This window comes from Empidonax traillii, unplaced genomic scaffold (assembly GCF_003031625.1).
Source record: "Empidonax traillii isolate 1590-97213 ecotype Southwest subspecies unplaced genomic scaffold, ASM303162v1 scaffold786:size292376, whole genome shotgun sequence".
NCBI lineage: Eukaryota > Metazoa > Chordata > Aves > Passeriformes > Tyrannidae > Empidonax > Empidonax traillii.
Window position 1 is genome coordinate 209447 of NW_020955979.1, and position 20650 is coordinate 230096.

The window sequence follows — 20650 nt, forward strand, 5'->3', positions numbered from 1 at the left end:
AAAAAAATTAACAAAACTGAGTACTGAAGCACCAGTACCACTCAGATTTTCTTGGAAACCTCTACCCCAAAGTATGTGAGACTTAAGTCAAAGAGCTTAAGGCAGGCACAAAAACAGTGTTCCACGAAGTCCTATTTTCTAATAATCTACTGAGTAAAACATTGTTCCACCGTTACAATAATACCTACCAGAGAGTACAACCTCAACAAGATCTCCCTCATGTATCTCTTCTGCTGATGTAATTCGTTGCAAAATATTATCTGAGTTCAGGTCATGACGGAACAGGAGAATTTTGTCATACATGCCGAAGAAACCACACTCTGGGAACTGCAACAGAAAACAAACTCTAAATTTATACATGTTCTTCGATAATCCTATCAATCAATATTTTTAATAACACCTATATAACTCAAGTGTTTTAAGTGTTTCATGGAAACAAAATTGATCTGCTTATTTTTGAGGAAACAAAGGATCTTCTGAACTAAAATGTTGCATAACAAGTAAAAAACAAACTGACAAGACAAAAACAAACAAACAAACAAAAAACCAACCAAGCAAACAAAAAAAACCCCAATCATGCTGAAACTAATCAACTTCTTCCCTGTCCCCCCTCTCCCCACCACAGTCACACTTTTTTTTACAGCTGGAAAAAAAAAAAAAAAAGGGTAAGGTTTTTGTTTCTTTGGGGTTTTAGTCTCTCAGACCTGCATAATCAGTCTGGTAAGTGAAAGCCAATGGAGGTCTCTAACTTGGATACCACCACCTGTAATCCTTATTTCACAGATATTCTGGTCAAGCAGGTATTCAGCTCAAGACACAAATCCCCACAAGGACAGAAGATAATACTGCAAATCCATACAGGAAATAATTACATTAACTAACATGTCATTTTTCCATGACATTTCACTGAAAAAAAAAAAAAATCTTTCTTGGTTTGTATTTTCCCTACTTCTCAAAATATTGTCAAGTGTGAACAAAACTTCCTAAAACGAAAACTTCTTAAAATGAAAGGTTTAAAAGTAAATATTTCACAGAGGAAAAAAAGAGCAGGAACAGACCCTGGAGATGAATGAATACCACTCAACTAGCTACTCTGGCCCTTTTGTTTAAACCAGAATTCAAACTTGAGGTAGGAACACACAGAAGAAAATAGGAAGAAATGTGGAAAGAAATGTGCAGGAAAGAAATATGGAAAAGCCCAGAAGAAATTTTCAATTAATGAGGTAACAGACTACAGCTTATTAATTTAGATATTGCAGTCAGTCAGTAACAGGACCTAAACCACATGAAGCTTGTGGTATATTAATTGTACTTAACTAATCAAAGACCTGTTCTACCAAATCAGAGACATAATGAAGGCATCCATCACGCCCATTGTTTTCACACTCTCTTCCCATTCAGAGAAAAATTATATCCTCTCTACAGCAATAATTTTATCTGAAATATCAAGTTGTTCTTCTCTGTTTTGGTTTGCATACACTACACAATTACATTACACATAATACTGAAGAATTCCCATGCTCTGCAAAGCATACTATCCACCTTGGACAAGTCACAAAGAGAGGCAGAATCTGTGCCACTGAACGCACACAAAACCAAAAGACAGAGCTGGCAAATTTAAACTGATACCAGTAGATATTTAATCCACAGCACCAAGAAACTGATTTACTGGGCTGATGCCAAAGAAGCAGGCTGCTTCGTCCATCTTTGGAACTATTCTTTTTCCAATTGCCCAAAGATCATTTGTATTAGGAAAGCAAATATAAAGCTCGATAATGAGCTGTGCTGCCCAAATATGTCTCAGTATCTCTGCAAGCACGCACAGGACTTGGCTTTGTATTCAGAGCATGCATAGATGCAGCACACTAATAATTCTTTCAAGGAAACTAACAGTTCTTTATAAGTGAAACAGTACATAAACCTACTTTAGGCTCTAACTCGAAATTCCACCATGCCTTGATGGACAAGAAAACAAGTTATATTTGCATCATTAAAATAAGTGCTGTGAGGTTTTGTTCCCTGATACTATATGCACTGTTAAGCTAGGTATCATAATGCTAGTATCAACAAGAGGAAGGTACCACCTCAATGCTACCATCAATTGTATCCGCAAGATAACTCCTATCAATTGCATCATGCTGCTGAAAACTTACTTACAACAAAAGGGAGATAAAAATCAACACGACTATGGTATGTATCTGCCTGCAGATAAACACAGCTTTTTTTATTAATGCCAATATTACTTTCAGCTGCCAGGAGGGACAACTCATGATCCAGGGAACCAGGGTGGACTATTGCCTCTTTGTATTAAAGTTCACAGAACCACCTATAAACCACAGATATTAAGGAACCTCTAAGATACTTCACAGGTCTAAGTCTCGTTCTCTTGATGAAGATATGTCACTGTTTCTCTTTTTTTTTTGTTTTACTCTTTGAGACCATAAACATACCATGCAGCTGCCAGAACATCCCTGCACATATTCCCCCAATCCCAGTAACCAGAGATCACATAAACACATACCAAGCAGCACTTATTTAAATGCTATGACCGTATTTATTCTGCATATGCACCATTTACCCCTTTTCATGTGCAAATCTTGGATTACTACATTAACTTTCATTACTAAAAAGCATTAGCTGACACAATAAACTAGAGATGAATACTCAAGTCCTCTTTGTGACAGCAAGTGTAATCATTAATAATGAGACATTACATTCCTTAGAAAGTAGCATCAACATTAATTCCAGAGTTTGTAAATAACAACTATAATTGAGATTTGGTTTTCAAATAAATTCCAGACAAATGCAAAATTAAATTCTACAGAGTAAAAGTATTGTAAAAAAAGCAAAATCATCTACTGCAGACTGTTAAAACTGTTGGCATCAATACCCTCATTTGGTTCTCAATTAATTAAACTGACCTTTTAAGCTGTGTATTGTGAATGTTTCTCATATTGTTGTGACGCTTTACTGCCCTATTCTTTCAAAACAAATATACATACACATGCATGAAATGATGTGAAAGATAGCCTGGTTTTGTAACTGTGACATTAACCCCCTAAAAGATAATTCTTCTATTTACAAGCTTGAGCTTGGTTAGTACCTCCTAGACTGAGCTGCAGAATCACAAGCCCAGGTCTAACAACACTTAGGAACAATCTCCGCTAATATTGAGTACAAGGAGTCTTTTACTAAACACAGCTCCATATACAGGTTCCATCATATGTGACAAGACTTCACCAGGACACATTTTTCTATGTACTGTGCATGCCTAATCTCCACTTCTGAAACAATAACTCCAAAAACTTAAAGCATAAGAACAGAAGTAACCTATTCATTGGTACTACAGAGTCACAGTTGCTACGAGATCTTCCTGAATCCAGGAAAAGGCGGTAGCTGAGGAACCCTGCAACAGGTCCTTCACCTATCCTGCCTATTAGGTGTTTGTCTGCGTGCACACAAAGCAGCACAGAGGAACCAAGCAGGTGGGGCAGCCCCTACAGCACCCTGCCCAGGCACTCCCAAACCCATCACAGGAGCCCTCAGCCCACCAAAGGCCCATCTCCACAAGCCAGGGGAGCACAGAGAAACAAGGGCAAGTGGGAAACCAAATTAAGGACTCTAGGGAAGGGATACCCTGTCCAGTCCCTCCCAGGGCTCTCAGGACATCATCAGACCCAGTTTCCACACATAAATTGATCAAGACAAGTCAACACTAAAACACCTTTTGGGCTGAGAGGGGTTGCTGTCTGGTGGTATGGAACTGATTATAAAATGCTACGGAATTTGGATTGTACAATACTTATTATGGAATGTTTGTGGAAGGAATTAAAGGCAAAGAAGGAATAAGTGTGGAAAAAATAAAGGGATAAAAAGATTAAAAAAGGTTCATCACCTGTAAATAAGGGTTGGGCTGAACAATTGCCCATCTGATCATGTCCTGTGCATGATCAGCATCATCTGCCCTATCTTTCATTAAATTCAGTTTCTAAATATTTCCCTGGATTATTTTCTCTCATTCTGAGCACATGTGTGTGTATGGGGGGTCTGAATACCAGCAACTAGACGTGGAGGAACCTGTGATGTGACTATAGAGATTAGAGTAAATGAAATCAAGAGCTTGAATATCCAGGTGCCAGCAACTGGAAAGATCAAGATCCAGCAGCTGATACTTGGCAGAGAGTTTATGAGCCTGGCTGCTAGAAACATCCACTTTTTTTTTGGTTGATGGTTTCTTCTTGGGGGTGTGGGAATGTGTCTGTGTGGCTATTTCCCCATTAAGAGACCTTCATCCTGAACCACCAGAGAAGGGTTCAGCCAGACACCACTAGTGCTGTTTGTGCTCATGTGAGTGCTCACAGACAGACACACTGTTGATCTGTTTCGATCCGCGTGTACACGTGTACATGTTGTAAACCTGTATCCAAGTGCTGGCGCCTACAGGGAATATGTGGTCAATCTTACTGGCCATGATTGGACACGCAGCAGAGAGCTGCAGCAGCCTCACCTCTGCCAGTAGGATGTCAGATTCAATCATCCCTAACAAAACTTTCCAAGATTGATGAACAAATCCTACTCTTTCCTTACCATCTCGCCCCCATCCCCTTCTGTTATAAAAGAACAGACCCTACCAGGAAGATGTCTGTCCGACTGCTCCTTCCCACCCCCCAGCCCAGATCACTCTCCTCTGCCCCCACTGCAGCCCTGAGCACCCATGCAGTGGAAACACTGGCTGACTGCCCTCTGCATGGCCGGCGCTGATGAGCTGCAGGTGGCCTGTCAGAGCCCAAGTCTCAGGCACTTGGCCGGGCTTCCATGGGGGGAGCAATCAGCTCCAAGCAAGCAGCTTGGCTCCTTACAGGCGTGCAGCGTCCTGCTCTCTCTTCCACTCCCCAGTACACTCGGGAATACAGCATTCCTTGCTAGCACCTTGGCCAGAAGGCTATGTGCAGACAGCTGGCCAAGAATAACCTCATCGATTAACAAGTTTTTCATTTCAAGTGGTATCTTTTAACAGAAATTTTACGCAAAGCTTAAACTATGTTCAATAGCTGAACTACGTTCAAGTTGTACACTACCAAATTTTTCTCTCTTGTATTGCAGCAAAGTACAGCTTTTATAGCCTTCCTTACGCTCAATTACATGAAGCTGTTAAGGACAAACACTATCCAGTTCCTTTGAAGTGTTAAGAGCTCATAATGTAAACTTGAAAACAAAACTCAAAGCAGAATTTTTTTAAGCCTGTTTTATCTTACGGGATTATACAGCCATTACTTCCCTGCATAAAAGCCCAAAGTATCTGCACAGTGACTCAGAGCATATAAACTGCTAATCCTAGTATTACTGTGCTTCCTAAAAGCAAAGAGATGACTGTTCCCAGTGTTAACAGTTCCAAAAGTGCATCTAGCTACAGGAAATCACTTGTGGGAAGTCTACGTATGCAACAGACTGTTCCAAAATTAATCTCTGGTATACCGATATCATCGCCTTACATCAAGAATACATGCAAGCCTTAGTACTTGGGTTGTACTAGCACAAGGAACACTACTAGTGCATTACTGCAGTTACACTGAGGAAAAACAACTGGTGTTATCTAGAATGCTTATACTGCAAGTATTACAGTATGAACAGCTTTAATTGATAGTACATTACATTGTCCTTTTTATCCAGAAGAACTCAACATACAGTGGTCAGTACTGCTGAACAAAACACAACAGAGGCTTCTTTCTATCTTGGCAGTAACTGAAAAAATCCCTCTACTTCAGGTTCCAGGACTTGCTTTACAAAGGTCTGGACTACTCGCCAAAAATTCACACTAGGGAAAAGCGTAGGAGGATATTGTTTCAAGGTCCAATATCTCATGACCCATCATAACTCAAAACAAATGCTTCAAACCACTGAAAGTTAATTCCAAAGTCTAATGGGGCAAAACACCATTGGAAAGTCTCTTCGTTTGCTGAAATCACTCCATTCTATTATCCTGCATCCCTACCCAGTTATTCACTCCCACTCTTCAGAATCATGTGCCAAATCACATTATCACACAGACAATTAGCTTCAAACATGTTGCAGATCTTTCCCTCCTCAGATGCTTCAGTACAGACATACTTGGACTACTGCTTGGCTAGGTTTTCCAGCATGCAAACCTATTACCAAACTGGAAATGCTGATCTGCCCCACATATAAAACCACCATACCCCCAGTAACTGCCCAGCTCCCACCTTCTCACAAGCATGTATTCACAAGTATGCCTCAACTCTTTCTTACTCTGCTAAATTATTTAGCTCATATGAAGAAAGCAGATGACAAGAAGGTAGAGCAGTAGGGGGGAAAAAAGATTTGAGCACAGCTGATGGATAGAGAATATGATTTACATTCATTTTAGAGTCATTCAAAAATAAATACCATGAACTATTACACGTTTAACCTGGAGAAATAAAACAGAATGATGGTTGCAGTACTGTTACCTATTTATTACACTTCAAAAGTGGTAAAGACCCATTTGTAATATGGATGGATTGTAACATGATCCTCGTAAAATTATTCTTTTACTTCTTTATCTTTTATTAGTAAAACATCAGTTAACACTTGAGAAATCATATTAAGCTTCAAGTCAACACCTCCGCCACAATTTGGTTAGACAGCCGTTACCCTAACAGCGTTCAAACCTTTGGAAAACTACGCATATTATTCCACGTTTTGGTCTTTTCATGTGACAATTTAAAGTATTTTAAAGTAAATACTTTTTTTCCCTTCAGCAGCCCTCACTGAAGAGCCAGCTATCCAAACTACTTTAACTCAGCTCCATTTAAAATTTAAGTTCTTAGATACATCAATAATACAGATACACAGTTAAATGTCTCTTGGTTAGAAAATTCTACAGATACATTTGTATGTTATTTGCGTCAGGCTTTTTTTCCTCCCAAGGTTATGAAACCAAAATGTTTGAACACATCTCCTCATCTCCCTCCTCCTCACGCCCTAGTCTGCTTCATTGTCAAAGAAAACCAGCTAGTTTTCCAAACAATCCAAAGACTTCAGCCATACTCCAATTATTGAAAATTAAATCCCACATAGTCTAATTAAAAAACCAGGCAGAACTATCAAAAAAGTGCATACACACTAATAGGATCACATTCAATTCAGATTATATGAATTATTAACCTGGGAATACAACATTACCAGAACTTCAACATTTATAAGAACAATGCAAGTACGAAACTACAGAAACAGTAGAAAGACTCACAAGCAGGTGTCATATACAAAATTTAACTCCTTATGAACACAGCTGTACTTCCAGTGACTGCATTCGCAACACCTTACACAGTATAGAATTTTGAAGATTTAAATACAAGTATGTAAGAAGCTAGTGGCAGAAATTCAAGACAAAACAGCATAATGTGGTGGGAAACAGACAATCAACTCTAGTAAGAAAATGTAAATACTGTTGGAAGAGGACACAAAATTACACCTGAAGGACTCTGCCTATAGAGATCACAGAAAAAAATAGCCAAAAAATAAGATGCAGGAACAAGGAAGCGCAAAGGAAGTGAATAATCAAGTAGAAATGAGATTATATGCAATTGTTAATTTGCTTTTGAGAGAAAGACAATTATAGACAAGGTTTAAAGAGAATGATCATGATAGGATGAAGAAAATACATAACAAAAATATTACTTCTACCAAAAGCAATGACACCAAATAAAAAAGAGTTACAGGAATCAAGATGAAAGCACCAGGTGCCAGATAAGGTTTTCAAGACTATACGTAAGCAAGACAAATATGAGACTACTTTGAAGAAAGAAATTAAAAAAAAATCAAAGCACTACATACGGAAGAGTTCAGCAACAGTAGAATTATAAACACTGTTGGCAAAGAAGGTTTAAGAGAAAACCAGAAACAGGCAGACTATGGAAGGAAAAATTACTTTCCGGGGTGAATTAAGACACAAAATAATACTAGCCTGAATCAAAATCGATATGAAAAAGATAAACAGACAGGAAACGAGTGCAGTAAACATGAATGAAACACCAGAAATATATAAGGACAGAGGAAAAAGGAGGAAGAAAGTGAGAAAATAAGTTTGATTGGCTTTTTTTATTTTATTTAAGACATGCAAGAGCACAACATGATGAAAATACACAAGAAAAATCCAGTAAGTAAGACATAAGAAAAATCCCTTTGACTATGCTAAGTGCTGACTGCTTGGATGGGTTCAGTCAAGTAGAAAAACTTGTTTGGGAGAGTAAGGAACAGAGTGCATGGGTAAATAATGTATCAGTATTCAAGTAAAAAAGAAGACAACAGTTAAAGAATCAGGAGAATTTCAGACAAACACTCAACAGTAGGAGAGCAATTAGTCTATTTCAGAGCAAAATGTAGTAAAGCCATCAGAGGAAACATATGTAAAGAAGGAGAATAGTGAGCATGACTGAAAGTGAAAATTATGAAGGACGTGTCTGTAAACTAAAAAAAAAAAAAAAAGCAGATAAGAGAAGCTGCAGAAACATGAAAGTGAAGATTTTTAAGTTTAAGGAAGAAGTTACAATAAATCTTGCAGGTCCTGATATTACAAAAGTAATAGCACAGAAAAATCAAACGTTTTCCACTCATGGCTATCAGTTTAACTAGAACAAAAAAAAAAAAAAGCTAGAATAAAGCACTTATAGTATGCTGTCCTACATAATTCTCTGTTTGCAGGCAACGGAGCATCACCACATCGCAAGTTTCTAGTTTTACGTTAGTAATACATTTGTTCTACTTCACGTTAGTAATACATTTGTTCTACTTCACGTTAGTAATACATTTGTTCTACTTCACGTGCTCTCACATGAGGAATGGAAAAACAATATTCCAACACAAAACAGGATTAAGAACTCGACTCTGCAATGTTTGATCATTGTGCAAGGACACACACTGTCCACCTGCAGATTTTGCTACACATTTTCTGCTTCTAAACAGACTCCCTCTGTTCCAGCAGCCATATCTACTGATGCTTAGGTTCCTCTTCAGATTGCCCCTGCGAACTATGTCTGATACTTTAATACACAGCAATCTAAATAAGGAATGAACAGAGAAGACGGAGACCATAAGCAAGAATTTTTTGAAGCATCCCTATAAAGTCTTAAGTTTGTCTTCTCTGAGGACTTCTATTAAGCATTCCAATATAAAATAACCCTAACCCAGTGCCCCTCAAATTCAACTTTAAACTTGAAAATTTCAAGTTTAAAGAAAAACATTCAAAAAGTAAAAACATCTCCTGATGTTTATAAGATTTGTAACAGAGCTAAGAGACACACCAAATATTTGCATTACTCATCTCGCTCTCCTTGCAGGCACATGCCTCTTTAGTTTCAGTTCTGTTGATGCTGCTTCTAATCACACTTCTGTAAAACTCAAAAGAGCTACACAGAAGACCAGTATCTGAAGCAGAAAGCACAGGTGACCATCAACAATATAGCAAGGCTGGGACTATGTAAAGCGCTATGAAAACGCTTTAGGTAAACACAGCACTTTTTCCCTAACTAAACCGCTCTCCAACACTGCTTTTGCAGGACTGCCTTTCCCCCAGTGGATTATTTCCCCTGAAAGAAATAAAGGTAATGCATAAAGTTATTTTTCTGAAAATGTCTGAGGATGCTATAATTAGTTTTACAAAGGTTAATATCCAGCCTCCTCGGAGATCTTCTAGTCCTAATCAACATTTTTGATACTGTAACTGTAGTCTCAAATACAATTAGGCAGGTAGTTCAAGATCCCAAGTAAATGAAGGACTCCTTAAAGTTTTATTTTGTTCCAGATATGTAGAGGAACAAAAGTCTGAAATGTGATTTTAAAGTAAGGAAACATCGATTTAACTCTAGTAAAGATAACACTCAAATAGGAAGAAAAACTGTAAATTATTATTTCAAGTAAAAAAAGTATTTCTCCTTATTCACTAAAGAATGCAACAGTAAGTAGATACTGCTAAGTACAGAACTATCACAAGAACAAACTATACAGTACCCTGAAATGACATCAAGACAAGGCGGTTGAAGCAGATTGTCGAATACCAGAGGAAAGGGAAGCTTTTGCACTGTTGAGCCTCAACAGCGTACCCAGTAAATTCAAAGCTTTCAACCAGGAAAAAAAGGTAGCCATACACATGACTACACAGAATAACAGTGTCTTATGTATATACTAATCCAGAACATTTAATCTTGCAACAGTCAACAGAACTAAGGGAAAAAAGTCAAGGCGGGACCTTTTGCTGTCAAATAGAGGGCAGAGGCAGTGGCTGCAAAACTACTTATGAAAGACAAATCCACCACACGTGAGGTTGTTTCCTGATCAGTTTGCTGCCTGCAAACATGTTTTCACTGAGCAGTCATTTACTCATAGCATCAGCTACAGGAGAGCAAAAACTGCAGCAAAGCCAGACAAAAGAGGAAAACTGATCATGAAATCCTCGTCACTTTTGCAGTAAATTAGGTTCAGCATGTAAGAAGTTTCTTGAGCTACAACAAGAACTTGAGCTAAACGTTTAGCTGAGCCTGCCAAGAGAGCAGAAAGGAAAAAGAAAAGTAAGTGTAAGTGTATTTGTTTTCATCTTTCTTTAAGACAGAAGACAGGAAATATGCAGATGCAAAGAGAAAGAGCTCATCTAGAAAGAAAAAGCAGCCCCTAAAATGGCTGCAAAAAGGTGTAGCTAACACACAGGGTATATGGAGGAAAAAAAAAAAAGAAGCCGACCCAAATAAGTCATCTCTGCAGAAAGGAACTAACATGCTGAACTACATTTTGATAGTTATTCTGAAATTGGTTTGCTTGACAACTAGTTTGTAAAAATATGGAAGATGTAGTAAGTAATGAGATGGGGAAAAAAGATAACACAAGCATATGGAAAAAACATATATTATATGAGTTTACATTCTTTCAAGCTATTAAGTACAAAAAATTCATATAAAACTAACCAACCATAAACACAAATCACAATAATGAAAGACATAGAGAAAACAATTTCCTACAAAATAATTCACTTTCAATTCCCTCACTCTCACTCACCCCTGGCCTTGTAGGGAAAGAGCAATTATTTTTTTATTTATGAAATACTGTTAACTGCTTTTAAGGTTGCTTAGTAGGATCTGACCTACCAAACCTAAATAAAGATAAAACTTGGATGCAAAACCAGCAAGATCAGTGTTATTTCCTTCCTGCAAGTCTGCAAGCGTGCAGTGCACATCTATAGCCACAACTGGTCCTTGCATTAGGGCTGGCTATACAGTTCCAAGAATACTCCTTAACAATAGTAAGCATAAACTATAAAACCTAAGGTATCAGTGACAATTGCTGAAAGAACATACTCTCCATATCGTGAAAAATAATTCTTGCAGAAAATTTACTACTACATCTTCTTTTGCTAGATTTCACAAGCGAGAAAGTAACAGGAGGGTTTACTCCTTTTGAATGAAAAGCTTTTACCTTGAGAGTTAGAAAAATTTGTGCATACCTGCTAATACCTAACATGGATCTTTGCCACTGTGCCAAACCTCTTGGCACCATTCAGTCACACACTGTTATTACTAAGCGGTCTGTTACCATGTGATGCCATGAACAGAATGTGGTTAAACCATACCTTCTGGTAAACTATCGAGCACACGAGGTCTTTAACAGCAGAGAGGGACAGGTCCTGAGCTTCAATGGTGACAGTCTCTCGAGTGAGACCAATCTGCAGAAGGAAGGAGATCCCATGCACAGAGCCTCGGGAGTTGGTGAGGCTCTGGGTACTGAAACTGCCATTGGAGAGTCGACTGGAGATCCCCGACTGGGGACTTGAAGACAAAGTTGGGGTCTGTGGTGCAGCAACATGACACGTAGGTGGGGAAAACTTCTGTAAGGATGGGGGAGAAGAGTCGTTTGCTGACATCTGACTTGCTTTACTCTGTCAAGATCTCCCTAGTAGTCAAATTCTAAGAAAAAATGCGTTATCAGTTCTTAGTTTGAAATGCAAACAAGGATAATGTAAGTTTCCCTTTCTTAGTTCAGTAAAATGACCAGTAAAACTTAAATTTCCCTTTCATTCGTGCAAGCCAAAGAGCAAAATAATTACAGCTGCAAGTTACTTTAAATTAAAGGTTGTCTTTCTGCAGTTACAATCAGCTGATCAAAAGCAGATTGCCTGTCCTTTAGCACCACATCCAGACAACAGAGGCTTACATAAAGGCCTCACAGAAACACATCAGCTCTGCTGTTTTATACTTGTCCTTCATTTTCCTTAAAAAACAAAAGCTGGAGAAACAGATGGAAATAGATGTTGGCAATTCATTAGAAGTATCCTAATTCACCTAATTGCACAGATCATATCTCAAATGCAGACTCATCTTCATGAAGATAGCTTTTCAGAATGAAAAAAAAGAAAAGAAGCGTATCCTTGAGTAACAACAGAAGTCCATGTATGTGATGAATCTATTCCTCCTTCAGAAAGGTTTCTCTGAATTCACAGGACACAGTTAACCTGGAGATCAGTGAAGATATCTGATTTCATTTTTATAAAACATTTTAGCTCGTGAAATGGAGGAGCAGAATGTCTGAAGACCGAATCACATTAAATGTAATCTCTAGCTTCACCCAGATAATCTCCAGCATTTTGAAACGTTGTAGTCTGCCTGTAGGGGAAAAGATAAAGTTGTCATTTCACACGAAATGCATAAAGTCGCATAGCAGTGTCATAACCGCTCTACTTCGAAGCGGTGGAATCACCAACTTCTTTTACTCAAATGTGTTATTTTAGTAACATTTTTTACTTACAAGTTCAACTCAACTACTTTCCCACTGTATGATACATATGACAAATCAGATCTAACACTGCCCAATGTTACCACAACTTCTAACTAACAGTAATTTGTCAGAGCAAAGTACTTAGCAGTTAAAAGGAAAAAAATTAAAAAGGTGGGGAGAGGGGGCAGTAGACCACAGCTCTGCTCTGTAGGTCTATATTGAGAAGCTGGTGGGTAGGGAAGGAAATTTAATAAATGCATTAAAATGTCAAAAAAAAAAAAACCAACATATAGTCAAAACTCAAACACTACGTAGCATGTACTCAGGATTTTAATAATGTCATTCAAGACAACTGAAAAATGTCTTGCACAAACTCCAACTACAGAAAGATATGCAGAGCTTACAATTGAGCATTGGTTCCTTTGGAAAAAAAAAAAAATTACACTCATGTCTGATTAAAACAGCAAGTTGGCTACAATTTTTTAAAATAAAAAATTTCATGAGCATGGGCTCAAGATACTTGTTACAAAATGCTATTTTACCCAATTCAATATTTCAAGCATTTCATGAGCAACTGAAATATTTGAAAAGAATAATTTCTAGATTCCCCATGCAACTTCCACCACACGAAAAGGTTTTCTTTCCTTCCCTTATGTACAAAAAAAATAAAATCTCAGAAAGAATATCACTCTCGAAATGAAATTTCAGAAGAGAAATGCCACAGTTTATTGCACCTAGCATAAGCTGTCCTTACTAGAAATAAGGCTGAGAATTGGTAAAACAGTCCGTTTAACAGACTATGCACTCCTGGTATTTACCAGGGTAATAACTTAAAGTTCCATTGTCATTGCATTCTGAAAAGTAAATAGGAAAGAGAGGTACACAAATTTCAGTACTGGAAGGAAAAGAAGTTCTTGGTACTGTAATAAAAATTCCTAACAAGGGCTCCATAAGAGAGAACAATGTGATAATTCCCAGATTTTTAGCACAGGTATCTAGAAACTGTTGTCTTCAAATATGCAAGAGTTGCTGGACATTTAGCAACAACATATGAAAAGATAACTTTTTGCCTTAGAGAACACGCTAAATGCGATTCAGATGAAGGTCAAAAACAGGAAGAGTAAGAACAGCAACCCTTAAGAACCTTTCTCAAGAAAGCAGCTTCACAGTGCCTTCAACTTTGCCTGAAGATGACTTTTGTTCTCTAGATACTGGTTTTCTTTCCCTTACCTCTCAGAGATACCAGAGTGAGCAAATACAAAGCCTTAGGGGTGGATTAGAATTACAGTAATGCCTAACCAACATAATAGAGAACAGAAAAGCCTTATGATGAGAAAGAATTAATGAGTCTACTAAGCAAATTTAATTTAGATAGCGAAAACACACTGCAAAAGCTCACCTACAGCTGCCTAATTAGAACATCAATTATATTTACAAAAAGTATGATGCATTTGCATTGACAAAGCCTTTTCACACCACCTGTATTTGCAAATAAGCCTTTAAAGAAGCCTATTTTTGCTACTCGGGGGGGGGGAAGAATGGATCTTTCTAAGAAAGGAAAGCCATAGAAACTTGGCTCACTTGGACTGAGTTCTTCTGAACATCAAATAAAATAAGCGCACGTTGAAATTTACGTGCAGTCCACAACTCTGTATTTTATTTATGTAAAGGAAACCCCAAACCTAAAGAGTAGAAAGGTACAAAGGCTAGGAAGGCTTTGCCCCCTTCATCTGCTCCCAGCTCGCAGCCTCCCCGCGCCCAGAAGCGCCGACCCTCCCGTTCCTTGCGGGGCTGTTCCCAAACCGAGCAGCTCCCGGGCAGCTTCCCGAACTCCCGGTACTTAACCCGCTGCGAGAAGAGGCGCGCCCGTCGCGCCCCATTCCCAGCGACTCCCCCGGCTACCCTTACCCCCGCGGGTGCCGGTTCCCGCCGGGACAGACAGCGGATCCCCCCACACAGCCCGGGAGGGACCGGCGGGACGCGTCGCGCCTGCCGCGGGTCACGCAGCCCCAGCCGGCCCGGCGCGGCACCCGCCCGTCCGTCCGTCCGTCCGTCCCAGGTTTAAATCCCCGCTGCGCGACCCGCCCCCGCCGGCACCATCTCCGGAGATGATGTGGCCTCGGCCCGTCGCCCCCACCCCGGGGCACCCAGTGCGAAGCTGCCACCGCGACGGCGCTTCCCCCGGAGGGGGGAACCGGCGGGGGCTCCCCAGGGACACGGCCCCTGCCGGAGCCGCCGCTCCCGCCGCCGCGGCAGGAACTTTCCGAGTCCGCCCCCGCCCTTCCCCGGCACGGCGGCGGCGGCCCCGAGCCCCCGCACCCCGCTCTCCGGCGCCGGCCTCCGGCGGCGGCGGCGGCGGCGCCCGCAGCCCCGCCGCGCTCACCTGCGGCCCCGCTGTCCCGGGCCGGAGCGGCCGCTCGCGCATCCCCAGCCCCGCGGCTCCCCGCACACTCCAGCGCCGCCCGGGACGGGACGGGACGGGGCTGCGCCGCGGGGACTGCCGGGAGCTGTAGTCCCGCGACCGCGCTCGGGCACCGTCCGCTCAGCCCCGGCGAACCACGAGCCCCGGCGTACCCTGCGTGGGCGGGGGGGCTCCGCGCGCGCGGCGGCGCAGGCGCAGGGCTCGCCGAAAGAGTTTCCGTTAGTTTTCTTCGCCCGTGGCGGGCGCTGCCCCGAACCGCTACAGCGGGACGGGACGGGACGGTGGAACGGCTCGGTGGAACGGCACGGCGCCGGCACTGGGGCTCCGCGGCACTCCAAGCTGCAGCCACCGCCCCGCCACCGCCCCCGCCTCGCCAGCCCCCGCCGCCTCCAGCTGTGCCAGAGGCTGGGTCGGCGCCAGCTCGCGCCCTCCGGGGCTGTGCCAGCGCCGGCCGCGCGCCAGGGCAGCCCCCGCGCCCTCCTCGGGGCGCGCCCCGCGCCCGCCGCAGCCCGCGGGTCCCGCCACCCGCGCCGCCCCCGCCTCACCCCGCCGGGCTGGGGGCGGCGCAGCCCCCGGGGGTGTCCCCAGGGCCGCGGGCAGGCCCTCCACCGCTGCACAGGAAATACTTGACCTAGTGTGTCACAGCATCGCGCTGGTCTTCTCTGTGGCCGCGCTGACCTGGGAGCTGGTAAGGGCTTCCAGCGTCCCCGTCGCCTCCTGGTAGCCCCCGCGGACTTGAGTGCAGCTCAGCAGGAACTCAGTTCTCCGGGCCCTTTCGGACATTACTGTCGCCGTCTGCCACTACGTTTCGGTCCCCCTTCTAATACTCTGATTCACCCAAATCTTGTCTTCCTGCTCTGCGTTAATGATGCCACTCTTGCATCAGCAGCAAATCTCTGCACGCAAGATACTCGGCAAAAGTACCAAATAAAACTGGCCGCAAGGCAAAACTGCATCAGTAACCTCCCTCCAGTCCAAAAGCTCCCTGTGAAGAGATAACCCGTAATCTTTCTTCTTGAATTTGGACTCAGTTTCTGTGTACAAATGTTAAAATTATATCCCCTACCATAGGAAGTTGCTGAAGTTTAAATTATATACTAGACCAAAAACACTTGGAAAAGGCAAACTGTCAACAGAAATTCAAAGGCTTCTAATGCTCAGCTCAGCGAGACACAGATGGAGAAGCAGATTAGTGTCTTGTCATTTATAGCGCTGTTTGTAACACACGTTCTCATTTCCTTCATCTTACACTCCTGAGGCCTGGCCTAAAACCCACTGAAACTGAAGGGAGTCTTTCCGCTTACTTCACCCTGTTTTGCATCAGACCTTTACACGGTGCAGCTGATTCGGAGTGTAACCAGATCTGTGCTCTGATTGGTGCCAGTTCATTTGATAAATAATTAGCCTGCGGCTTCTTGTCAAAATCTGGAAGTACTTTAAACCGAAACTGTTAATGGTTGATTCTGCTTTTTACTGGTTTTGAATGCCAAAAACCACCCTGGGACTTCTTAATGAAGGCTATTCCATGAATAGAGGATGTTCTTGCCAAAGCTCTGCACCAGAAATCTGAGCAATCTTCGTTTCCTTTTTCCTCTAAAGTGGGACTCCCACACGCCACCACTGTAAACACAGAGCTTGCCTCCATAAACATGATTTTTGATGTTTAGCACAACACATGCTCTAGTGCATTTAAAGTGCAGCAAGCTTCTCACATTCTGAGTAACAGCCCTAAAAATAGCTGTTTATGGACAATACCAGATGGATATTAGGAATTAGCACAGTCACTGGGCAACGATTATACTTATTAGTAAAGAAGCTCAGCTTTCTACCATCCAATAGGGTTGGTGCCATTTAATTTGCTGCCCTAAGCCATAATATCTGCTTTTTCATAAATCAGAAGGTGGATTAGTTAAAGTCAATTTATTACAGAGCACAGGAAAACAGCAGCCAAAATAAACCAAACTGCTGTCAGTATTTGTGCCATGTTACTTTCTACAAATATTCCTGAAGCATCCAAAACCTGTTCTGTTTGTAAAGATCTCCGTGTAAAACACATCTGAAAGCAGCTCTGCATTCAGCATCTGTGTATAGAGCAGCACACACATCTGTCCATAGGCACAGCTGACTTTGTGTGACTGTGTAGCAGCACCATGACATCATTAGCCTTGTCTGCAGTAATTGACAGGGCAAGCATTCTGGTTTGTTATTTTTATGACTACCATAATTAGTGATTTCCTGTGGATTTCATCAATGTCCCTTTTTTTTTTTTCTGAGTCCACATCATTCCCTCAGATGGTTAGCTTGTTTTCACAGCTCAGCTTTCCCTGCTGAAGCCAGCTGCCCTTTAGGAATCACTCTCTCTTGCATCTACAAGATACCAGGAAACAAGGGTAACTTTTATTGTATTTACTTGCTTTTATAAACAAAAACTGTTTTTCATTCTGTATGGACCACAAGGTCTACGTAGACAAACTGCATTTGGAACAACTGTTTTATAACTCTAAAAATGCATCATGTTTTTCCAGTTAGAAAGTAATACCACTAGCATTTGGATATTTTGTATCTGAAAATGGATACATAATATATTCATTTCTATTCACCTATCTGATGTTTTATTTTCGTGTCATCTAACTGGGTTAAAAAAAAGGCAGTGTCTTGGAAGACTCGAGTGGTGCATTTGTCTGTGAAATTCCATAAGCACATGCTGCTGTGATTATTTTTACACTGCTTTTGACACTGATGCTGCATAGCAAATGCACCCGTTCAGGATTTGCAAGATCTGCAAGATCTGCAAGAAATGCTTGCAAAAAGAGGAAGTAGTATCTCTATGTCTCTATCATCAAAATATAAAAATGCTTTTCGTTTTCTTCTTTTTTTTTTTTTTTTTTTTGCAGGTCATTGTCTCATTTTTCCCCCTCCTTCCCCCGAAAGAGTTAGAAGTTCAGGTTTGGTTTGGATAAAATCCTGAAATGTGGATATGTCTCTGAATTACCTCATCATCTTGGTTTGAGCCCTTAGTTGAACTTTGTCCCAAAATCCAACTCCAACTAACCAGTGAAAAGTTTAGTGTAGGCTTTAAAAAGCATAGAATCAAAATTTACCTTGGTAAAAACATATATTTTGAAAACAAAATACATACTTATAATTATATGTAATTGGCCCTTTGGAATTCATTTACCCCCACTAGCTTAAGGACTGATCTCAAAGATCCTTGCATCTGCCAGATGGGTAGCTTCATTCGTATCATATATATATATGATTCTACTGTACTAAGTGTGAAATAAAGTTATTTGTCTAAATAAGTGCTTACAGTTAACCTGCACATTTCACTTATTAAAACTTTGTCTGTGAAAACATCAGCCCATAGAAACAGAATCTCTTAAACCTGAGTCACCCAGTGCAATGCCTCCACAGTCTGATAAAGGCTGTTCCAAACCCTACAGAGATCAGTGGTGGAGGAGTTAAGCAGGATAAACAGCAGCTCAAACCCACAGGATGCGCGTGAGCACTGGGCACCTGCAGGCCCTTGTGCTTCTCTGTGAACACACCCCACCCTTTCCCTCTGGGCTGTAAGAGCTGCCTATGGATTTCTGAGCCTGCAGTAGCCCAGGCTGCCAAACACTGGAAATCTCAGACTGTGTATTCTAACTGCTGGCTTACCACTGTTGGCAAATCAGCCATGGCTCAGGCACAAAATCACAGGATCATAGAATGGCTTGGGTTGGAAAGGACCTTAAAGATCAACTAGTTCCAACCCCTCTGCCATGGGCAAGGATGCCTCCCTCTAGACCAGGCTGCTCAGAGCCCCATCCAACCTGGCCTCAAAATTACCTTGTATTAGGTCGATTCCAGACAAACAAACAAACCAACCACCTAAACAAACCACACTGACTGTGCTCACTCTGCCAGTGGAAAATGCCGCATTTGCAATGGTGGAAGCTGCAAGAGTTCCCCTTCTGAAGAAAACTGGAGAGCGTTAAATCCGCGGCATTTGGCAGTGCGTTTCTCCAGAGTTAATAGCCAAGATAATGACGGAGCACGTGGCTTCAGCTTCAGCTTCCGAGAGGTGGTTTGGCCTGAAATGCTCATATGTTGGAGAGTCAGCAGAAGGAAAAGCTTCTGACAGCACTGCCTTTACCGTCTGTCCGTCGGGACTTCAGTAGATGGCACTGTCACACCAACTGGGGCACAGGAAGGGACACTGTACAGATTATGCTGTCGCAGATTGTGTATGCTTTTCTTCAAATAAACTCCCTTCTTTTTTTCCCCCTCTCTAGATGACATCTGATTATTAGATTTTTCAGGGTAATAAGCCAACTATTCAAAATGTATAAAATAGAACAGATGACCACTGAGCAATCTGTTGACACCTTTTCAATAGGGTGGTATGGAATAGGACTAAACAACATTTTTCCTTTATAAATCCCTGGGGAAAAAAAAAAAAATTCCATCAACTTTGATTTTTTTAGCTTTGTTGTATTATTTTTTAAAATAGCTTTCAGTTGTGAATTGTTCTGATTTCTGTTACATTTCAATGGATGTGTTGGGGTTTTTTTCCTCAGTCTTCTTTATATCATTAGGCAAAGAACTTTCTGGGGTAGTTATGAGGAGGAGGGAGGGAACACCTCCACTCCAAATTTTGAAAGTAACACCTTTAAAAAATCCCATTCAATCTCTCTGAATAGGATTTTTTGGCATCTGGCCCAGCACTTACATTTTTATGTGTGTTTCCCATGTAGGTGATATTAACACTACCTTAATCTGACTTTACGCTTGCCAAGTTTGTAATCTATTAAAGAACTGTAACCATTGGTGCAACCACAAACTCTTCAGGAAAAACAGTGTTAGCTAGTCCTGACTCAAGCTTATATTCTTCTCAAAATTCTCCTGTTGCTATTGTATTTATTTTTTTTCTGTTAAATGGTATGAGAACTCTGGCAAATCAGCCGGCAATTTTGTCCAGCATCTGGATTATATGGTCAACCACAGGAAATCTCATGGAGGGGCAACAGATTTTTGTTCTTTGTGTAGTCCTGCTGGGATCACTGTCATCTTGGTAGTTGGATTCAGACTAATTTCCTGTGACTTGATCTCTGCTGACATGCCAGAGCTTTTGCATAAAAATCTGTAAACTGCGCTGATTTTTCTTGGTAATCAAAGGGCTGCCCATTTCTCCCTATTAACCAGTGACTTGGCTTTGCATTTGGAACAGTTTCCTAACAAAGCAATGTGTGGATTTTTGTGACTGGAAAAAAAAAAAAAAAAAAAAGGCACTGAAGCACTGATTTAAATTAACTCTTTGTTTTCCCATATATGAAAAATTTGGATAGAGCCACATCCTGAGTATCAGCCAGAAGGATGCTGAATCTGTAGTAAATTTATCACCACCAGAGATGCCATTTGTATGCTGGGCAGCAGATCCACCAGCTTTTCTAGGAAATCAGTGAAAACTGGGTCAACAATCTGCAAATC

At 41.3% G+C, this 20650-nt stretch overlaps 1 protein-coding gene across 1 annotated transcript in view; it reads right to left on the reverse strand.

The window, feature by feature from the left end:
- Positions 1-15232, reverse strand: part of PRKD3 (protein kinase D3) — a 45108-nt gene extending 29876 nt beyond the window's left edge. The window contains exons 1-3 of the mRNA XM_027901476.1: positions 15140-15232; positions 11615-12644; positions 189-327 (exon numbers count right to left, since the gene is read on the reverse strand). Of these exons, the coding sequence (XP_027757277.1) occupies positions 189-327; positions 11615-11905 (430 nt within the window). The 5' untranslated portion in view covers positions 11906-12644; positions 15140-15232. The remainder of the gene's footprint in view (positions 1-188; positions 328-11614; positions 12645-15139) is intronic.
- Positions 15233-20650: the final 5418 nt, after the last annotated feature.